The sequence below is a fragment of the Tyto alba genome, unplaced genomic scaffold (genome assembly GCF_018691265.1).
Source record: "Tyto alba isolate M040663 unplaced genomic scaffold, T.alba_DEE_v4.0 Super-Scaffold_46, whole genome shotgun sequence".
Lineage (NCBI taxonomy): Eukaryota > Metazoa > Chordata > Aves > Strigiformes > Tytonidae > Tyto > Tyto alba.
Genome location: NW_024881322.1, coordinates 12,966,029 through 12,975,113, shown reverse-complemented (window position 1 = coordinate 12,975,113; position 9,085 = coordinate 12,966,029). Strand labels below are relative to the sequence as shown.

General features: G+C 43.2%; 1 protein-coding gene across 10 annotated transcripts in view; it reads left to right on the top strand.

Moving 5' to 3' along the window:
• Positions 1–5,245: 5,245 nt before the first annotated feature.
• The window catches only part of GOLGA4 (golgin A4), a 70,358-nt gene continuing 66,518 nt past the window's right edge, over positions 5,246–9,085 (top strand). For 3 of the 10 annotated variants that reach the window (XM_042806343.1, XM_042806342.1, XM_042806340.1), the window contains exon 1: positions 5,249–5,635. In XM_042806343.1, the coding sequence (XP_042662277.1) occupies positions 5,255–5,635 (381 nt within the window). In that variant the 5' untranslated portion in view covers positions 5,249–5,254. Of the gene's footprint in view, positions 5,636–9,085 lie in introns of all 10 variants that reach the window. The other 7 variants (XM_042806339.1, XM_042806337.1, XM_042806344.1 and 4 more) reach the window with 5 other exon arrangements.

Here is a 9,085-nt window from a genome sequence, read left to right as displayed (position 1 = left end):
GTAAGCAATTGGGTAGCATTGCTGCTCTTGATTAAAGTATCAACTGAAGCACTAAGATGCAAAATAGCTTGCCCAGGGTGGGTGACCAGGGCACTGGGAGATCGGGGAACAGAACCCAGATCTCGAAATCAGCCCACGCCTCTGCCAAGAAGCTCTGCCTTCAGGAGCAAGCTATTTTCTCTTTTTAGATACAAGGTCCCTGTCCATATGGATTTGTTGGTGGTTGGTTGGTTTGTTTATTTTTTAATATTCAAAAAATAAGAATGAAAGTACTCAAGTGACAGTCTCCTGCATGCTAATTTAAAATCAAACTGATGACTAGCATCACTGTCAATATAAAGGATCTGCTGTTTTATATCATAATCGACTCTCTTCTTGTGGCATCCAGAGTTTTTAAAGTACAATTAAAGTGAAATGGAAGTTAGGAGAAAGGAAATGCCATTTAACAAGGCATTGATAAAATGAAGATTTTTATTTTGGGAAAGTAAGACTCTTGCAGGATTAAATCCTGTTACTTGCTTTTAAATCTCTCCATGTTTTATATTCTCATTCACAAAAGGATGGCTTATGGTCTTTCAATTGTATAAATTCAAATAATTTTCCTCCTCCTACAGTTCTAACTAGTGAGCCAGTTTACTGCAGTTGTTCTTAGTAGTCTTCAATGCCTGAGTGTGCACTTTGTACTTTTGGAAAGGAAGGCATGAAATGTGATCTCTGAACAACTTTCCCAGTAGAGCAGAGAGGTTCCTTCCCCTCCCAAGGTGCAGCACAGCAATGCCTGTCAGCTTTTCTTCGCTCTGAAGCGACTTAATTCCTCTTCTCTTGTCAGTGTGAACAGCTGCAGCCTTTAGGCTACCTTTCAGCTTTCTTAAGCAGTGCTCTTGCTCTTTTCATAGCCTTGTGCATTTTGAACACACTCACAAAACTGACTTTTGACTCAAGTCATTCACTATCTTTATTCAAATGGCAATTAACGAACCTTTTTGCTCAGGCGAATATATGAATACAGAAACAGCAAATAGAGTGTTTGCTAAGGAACCATGAGGTCAGCCACACGGTAAAGAGATTTAGTATTTAATATACGGCAAGTTACTCAGGGCAGCCCATAATTTGTACAGGGAAGGATTATACAGCTGCTCTAGAAACTGGTTTTAGTCAATTCCCAGACCTGAATGTTTTTAAACTCTCATCCCACCGCTGGTATAGTTTTGCATTTATAATACTGACTGACTCTGTAGAGGCAGTTATAAGAGTCTAGAACACTGTCATCTGGTGGTGGCTGTAAGTCACAACATTTACATACAAAAGTACAGATGGCAATCAAGTCAGGCTAGACAAATGCTCTGATTATCCATTTTATTAATATTAAAGCTTTTAGGGTTGTAATCACAGCACTATAAAGGATTTACTTTGCACAACTATTTCTCCTTACTCTATAGGCTGCAGGTACAGTGAGTTGTCACAGTTTTCACTGCACTGTCAGATAACAGGCTGTCGTTTGTAAACTTTGTGAAGTAAAGATCAAAATACTTCCTAACTGAAACTGATTACCTGTGCATCTCTGTATGGTACACCCTCTGACTGCTTTAACATCAACATTAATATTTTGAATTTTATGAGTAGGAGTAAAAACTGCAATTATTACCAAATGCAATGTTCCATAAACTGTCTGTAAAGAACAGTGGTGTGTACATCAGCTCCTGTTACATGATTAGTGCTCCCTTCTGCTTAGGTTTGTTTGCTGTATTGCCAGTTAATGTTCATTTATTTTTAAAGTAACTCCCTCAATGTCAAATATTATCCAGTAGGAATAATAGGAATATTTTTTTATTAACTTTATTTCAACAGCATGATGATGATGTAAAGAAAATTTCAAACATGGCAAACCTCCTTTCCAAACAAAGCGTGTATCTTTCTTTTAAGTCTTTTAATATTTGTGATGGATGACTGGATTGAAAGAACTAGCTGCTAGCAAATTCATACATTTTTCACCAAGTAATGGGGTTGTAGGTGTGGAAGAGAGTACTGAAAGCCATATTCATAATTTATGCCCATGCCTTTTTTGTGACTTCCAGAAAGCTGCAGTAACTTAAAGACAGCATTTTTAAAATCAGATTAGACTGGCTGGAGGCCATATGCATGAATACTTCCACCACCATTAGCAACTAAGATTGTTACTGGTTGAGGTAGTATCAGTTCTATCAGTATCAGAGTTGCTTGTTAACTGAACTTGAAGTAGGATTGCTTCAGCTGAAAGTTAAGCAAATTGCTCAGCAAAGACTGTATGCTCCTGAGCAGTCTGAAATAACTCTGGCAACATAAGGCTACCCAGCTCCTGCCTGCCTCTGTCTCTCTTGCAGCAGCTCCTGTACTCAGGGGACTCAGCACAGTAAGTCAGCAGAAAATTATTTGCTCTTTTGTCAGGTTAGTTTTCTGCAGACTCAACATGCGGAAATGACTCAGGGAAAGGTCTGACAAGCACCGGCACTAGCACAAGGCAAGGAATGGGACTGCAGGGATGTGCGGGCCGTTCTTGCTGGCAATTAGAGAAGTCTAGACTGCTATGAAAACAGACTCTTCTGTATTTATGCTCTATTCTCTTTCCCACAAAATACATTAGCAACTGCTGTAGATTTAATTTGGAACAGACCTTTATTCTTAATTATCTACCATAACCAGTGCTGTTTGCAGATACACATTTATCTTTCACAGACAGTACAATAATGTCCTATTTCTCTCGTTTAGCCTATGTTCACCGGTGTACTTAAGAAAGATAAAAAAGGAGGGGTAAATCTTCACTTTCAGCTGCTACTTTTAACTTCACAAACTACAAAGATCAGATCGACCCTCTAGAAACAAGGTACTATTCAGGTAACTAAGGGATTTTGACACTCTGTGTGTGTGTGTAAGAGCATGGTTCCTGGACTTCTGTGGGGTTTAGAGTAAGTGCTTTGTGCAACATGTCTTAAACTTGCCCAGGTGCTAAAACATTTAAAGCCCTTTTAGAAGACTTACAATAGTATATTGCAGAGTTATCATATATACCTTCAGAATTTGCATACTACCACTTAATGTGGGATACCACTCTGCACTATCTGAGCAACACTAGGCACATAGCTGTGTGTCAAAAAATATTGCTGTTTTGTACCAACTCAGAAGCACAAAAATTCAGTCTTTGATTTTTTAAATGCTACCAATCTATATATGATGAAATGATACATACGAATATTACTTCACCTCTTCCTAAAAAACAGTTAAGGCATCTCTTGTGGATAATACATTTGAATTTATACAACAAAAGACCTTGCTGTAGTAAAAAAATATCCTGGAAAATATCTAACTGCCATATGATTACCATATTGGGTTAATATTACTGCAATCCACTAACAGAGTTCCAATTAATTAATCACCTTACCATTTTCTGTTGCTACTACGACTTTAGTGTACGAAAAAATAACTTATAGTTTCTAGTCTTACACTTGTTCTCTTCCACATAGCCTTTAGTTCTATGAAAACATCTGCACTATGAGAAACAGTCAGAACATACTATCTCAAGCTTTAAATTTTCCAATGAAATAACAGAGCTCTCTTTGGTGTTGGATACATTTTATGAAATAATTAACAAAGCTCTGCTTTTCTATTCGATAGCTGTAGGAGCTAGTGTCCTTTCAATTATGCATCTATCGATCAAACTCACATACTCCATTTAGCAACTTAGGTTTAAAATTGGAGTGTAATCTGTAGATGCTGAAGAGAAGAGAATGTGAGATAGCACTTGTAATAGAGTGTATAGGTGTGTGAGAAGCACAGATTTAGCAGGAGACTGAAGGTTGCTAAGTTTCCCAAAGCGTTCATTAGGCAATACCCCTCTCGCTTGATAATCTCTGAATTGTACAGCCCTGCTGCTGCATGTCATGTTTAGAGGGAAAGAAGAGAGGCTACCTGACTGAAGTAGAGAATTTTTGCTTTTTATGGCTGCAGTAAACTTGATTGCCCATTTTATCTCATTTCCTCCTGGACTGCTACTCAGGTGTTTTTGCCCCTTTAGTCCTGGAGACTTTTCCCTATATCTCTCTTTCAAGCTCACCTACAGGAAAGAGAACATGCAAATCTTCAAAATACTTACCTGACTATTATGGCTTGTAGGTTTGGACTAGCTTTTTTGAAAGTGTTTTGACATGTTGCAAAAAAAAAAAAAAAAAAAGAAAATCAGCAGTTTGTTTGCTTAGATGTATCTTGGTTATATTTTTGGTCAGTGTACAGTAAACGATCCATTTCCTATCCACTTTTTTCCTCAAATTACTTAAAGATGGCAGGAGTGTATTTCTGTGACAGTATTTGCGGATGTTTGTGATGTCCTTAGTACGGTACTACACAGAAGACCACATGGGTCAGCATTTCTTGCAAATAGCATCGTGTATTTCTAGCCTTCACACAGCATCGCTGTCAACACAGCAAGTTCCAAAATAGTCCCATTGTTGGAGAATGAATGCCAGCTACTGCTGACAGCTCTCTGCATCTGCACTGACAGGACTGAACACACACACACAAAAATCTCATCCAACAAGGGCTCTAAAGCTGTAGGTTTTAACCTAAAGCAGCCAAGAACGTTTCTGCCCTGGTATCAGAGATGATAGTGACAGTGGCGGCGAACACTGCCTTTCACTGCTTTAACGGTAGTCTAGTTGTAAGCAGTGTATAAATAAAGAGTACTCAAAAGACTTCAGGGTGGCCTAAGTGGAAACAAGGTGACTTTCTTATCAGCAGACAGGTTTTCAGAGTTTCAAAAAGCAACTTTTGAGCATTTTTTTAGTCAGCCAAAGATTCGGGCCCCTCGTTATCGCAAGGTAATTCCAAAGCAACAACAAGGTGCTCGATTCTCCGGCTGGTGAAAGCTTGTGCATGCAGCGCAGGGGCTGCCTCACAAACCCCGAATCTCAGAGTGCTGGCAAATCAAGCCAGGGCGCTGCTCGGCCGTACCCCCTTGAGGTGAAAACGGTTTATTATTTGGTAATGATTTATCCAGCCGTCCAGACAACAGTCGCTACGGGTGAAAAAAAAAAACACAAAACAAAAACAAAACAAAAAAAAGCAAACAAAAAACCCCCAAACAAAACAAAAAACAGGAGCCGAGGCGCGGGAGCTCCGGGCAGGCCACCGCCTCAGCACCGCCCCCGCCGCCCCTGAGGGGAAGGTTGGGGCGCACGCCCATCCATCCCTTCGCGGGAGGCGGGGAGGAGGAGGAGGAGGGGGAATGGCGCCGGGTTCTTCTGTTGGGAAGTTTGTGCCTCGCCGCGGCCCGTACCGCCCTCAGCGCTCGGCTCCACGTTGGCTGCGCAGGCGCGTTGGCCGCCGCCTTCACCTGCTGCTCGGTGAGGGGGGACGCGGGCCGGAGCGGCGGCGGCGGCGGCGGCTCCCCCCCCTCCTCCCCGAGGCCGCGGCCAGCGGAGCTCAGTCCCTCCCCCGCCGGCTCCCCTCGCTCGCTGCGCAACCGAACCGAACCGGGGCGTCGTGCTCCGCTCCCGTCGCCGCCGGCCCTCCCGCCACCATGTTCAAGAAGCTGAAGCAGAAGATCAGCGAGGAGCAGGCGCCGCCGCGGGGGGCGGGGGGACGCGGGTCCCCGCTCCCGCCGCAGGTACCGCGGGCTTTGGGGAAGGGGCCGGAACGGGGCGGCCGGCCGCCGGTGGCTTTTCCCCCCCCCGCCCTCTCTACCCGTAGAGGAGCGGCGGGCCCGGGCCCGGGCAGGCCTCGGCGTCCCGCTGGCAGCGGGTCGGACCGGCCGCGCAGGGCGTGGGGGCCGGGGCAGGGCTGTGGGACCGACCGGGCGGCTTCGCCGTAACTTCGGGAGGCAGCTTCGGGGCGGGCGCGCCGCCTCCCGCCCTGGAAGCGGCTCCGGAGGCTGCCCAGGCCGTTCTCCTCTCCGGCCGCGCTGGGCAGGCTGTCTTTGCGGGAGCGTAAAAGCCCTCATCTCTTCAACATGAACGCCTGTGACAGGAGCGGGTTTTTTCTTTGGCGTTTAAAGGAGTGACGCCTCCGTGTGCGCCGGGTAACAAGCCGGTACCGAGGTCGCCAGTTACCTTTCTCTCTTGCCGTGATATTCGTTTTTTCAATTCCTTTGAGGTACTTTTGTTTCCATCGTTCGAGGACTGGTCTGCTTACTTTAACCTTTTTTTTTTTTTTTTTTTTTTTTTTTAACTGTGGAAAAACTGAGAATTTAGTATAAAGCTGAGAGACTTTTTTTTTAGTCGTAACTTAATTGGTCTTTTTTCTCTTATCAGCACTTTCACGAAATTATGATTAGGGCTGGATTCTAGAAACTACTCTTAAATGATAACAATGAACTTTAGACATGGCCTGGGTGCAGAATAGATCTGAAAGTGACAATAGCCAAAAAAATGCTGGGATGATTTCACGCATGTGTTGAAGCAGAATAAACTCTCTACGATTTCAAATTTGGGTAGAAAGACTTTGGCAAGTTGACTTTGTATTGGCAAACTCCGTGCTGGAAAAGATAATGTCTGCCTGTGTCTCTTTGGATTTTTGCTGGGTTATGTATCCTTTGCATCTTGGAATCTAAAAGAATGAAACTGGGATAAATTCTATGTCATGTGAATGTTAAGCTGTAGGCAGCTAATTTAGTTAATTTTACAAATAGGCAATCAGTTGTCTGGGCTCGATCTGAATGTAATTTGAACCACTGGGAGATCTGACACTGCATAGTCTCAGTATTAGACCATGGTTTCAAAACTGCTGACGTTCAGCTATGTAGTATTTTTCAAATCACTCATTTGTCAAATAGGGGCGGAATTTTTGGAAATGGATCTACAGTAAAGCTTTACCTTGCTTGTTGAATTTTTTTTCAAGCCTTATCCTAGTTATTAATTCTGGGTCTTTTCTAGTTAGTGAAGTTAAGTACATTCTTGCCAGTGGCAGTTTGGAGTGCTGTCGTGAGTTGGTGTATGTGGTAAACTGTCAGTACAGTGTGAAGAGATTGAGCTGCAGAGTTTACTGTTTTCAGTAAGTAACTGCTAAATTATGATATCTTGCACACAATACTGTAATCCACTTTAGTTCAGAATGCTCAGTGCATGTGTTAAAGGGTCAGTACTTGCTAAAAATCAGGCTTGTGAAAAAATCTGGGCCTGAGTGCACATGGGTACCCAACAGCACAATATCACAGTATTTATTTGGCTGTTAACACTGATAAAATTAATGAAAAGTATTACAAGAGCTTATGATAAATTATACTTTCACCTAGTCCACTCTACTGTTGACAGAGTAGATCACGTAACTCAAGAGTTGACATGAATGGAAAGGCAGAAGCAGAAAATAAGAACAGATTTTTGTGTAAAATATTAGTCTTGCAGTGTTGCTTATTCTTCAGTTGCTCTCAAGTAACACTAGAGGGAAATTGGAGTTAAGTTTGATATTAAAATAGGCTAGTCTGCTCACCCCTCATATCTCATTTGAAAACAGATGCTGAAAATGAGGAAGGAGTGAGAAGGTTTTGAAGCCTGTAAAATGTACTGAAGTCTTGCAGAGGATGTGGAATATACTTTTGTTACCTTGCTTTTAGTGATTCAGGTCCATAAAATGCATTCTACTTACTGGGTACTCTGTCATCATTTTATCAGCTACTTTCTACTGAGACATTTTCAAACCAAATTTTCCAATCACATAACATTTCTTAATGAGCCTTATTTGCATTAGGTTTTGCTCTTTTTTTTTTTTTTTTTTTTTCTGTACCCTGTGGTACAGGGACTTCATTCACCATACCCTCTCTTCTCTATTCATATCTCTTGCTTTGAGACACAGAACTCGTTATTTGTATTTGGGTTGTAGTGTCCAAAACTAAATGTACTGACCTAATACTGCTTAAATCCAGAAGTAAAATTTCTCAAGTGTAACACTTCTTCTGAGGAAGCCTTGAGGCTTCCCTCTTTCATATGAATGATTAGCTAACTGGTGTCATCTGTCAGATTGAGAATACCCATGCTCTGCCACTCCCTGGCTGAAAACCACATCAGTTTCTAACAGATGTCAGGGATTAAAAAAATGCACTTCAGCATTTTCAGGTGTCTCTTGGAATGTTACTTGCTGAAGATGGTCACGTGACAAATAGGGATGAAGAAAAGGCAGACATTCAATGTGGTTTTTGCCTCAGTCTTCAATAATGCTGCTAGAATTCGGGCTGGTTGGTCCCCTGAGTTGGAGGGCTGCAGGAACAGTGACTTTCCATTTGTGGACACTGAAACTGTAAAGGAGCAGTTGTGCCACTTGAATGTTCATAACTCCATCGGGCCTGATGGGATTCATCCCAGTGTACTGAAGGAACTAGCAGATGTTACAGCAGGACCCCTCTCAGTCATCTTGGGAGTCTGGGGAGGTCCCTGCTGACTGGAAGCTAGCAACACTATTCCAGTTTACAAGAAGTGCATGAGCAGAGATCCAGGAAACTACAAGCTGTTAGTCTAACATCAGAACTTGGGAAAATTATGGAGATCATACGGGTGCTGTTGAAAGACATCTAAAGAACAATTTGATTGCAGGCATAATCAAATGGGCTCACAAAGTGAAAGTCCTGTTTAACTTAATATCCTTCTACATAAGGTCACCCAACTCATGGATGAAGGGAAGGCAGTAGGTGTATTTTTTCTGGATTTTAGTAAGGCCTCCCAGCATCCTTCTGGACAAGCTGTCCAGCTGTGGGATGAGCAGGTACACGGTGTGCTGGGGGAAGAACCGGCTGAGCGTCAGGGCTCAAAGGGTGGCAGTGAGCGGGGCCACATCTGGCTGGTGACCAGTCAGCAGCGCTGGTCCTCAGGGTTCAATTCTAGGGCCAGTTCATCAATGATCTAGAGGCAGGAGCTGAATGCACGGTTGGTAAGTTTGCTGCTGATAGTAAACTGGGAGGAGCTGTTGACTCTCTCGAGGGACAAGAGGCCGTGCAGAGGGGTCTAGATGGATTGGAGCACTGGGCAACCACCAGTGGCATGAACCTGACCAAGAACAAACGCCGGATTCTGCACGTGGGACAGAGTAACGGCAGGCACCAGCCTAAACGGGGAGAGGAGTGGCGGGGGAG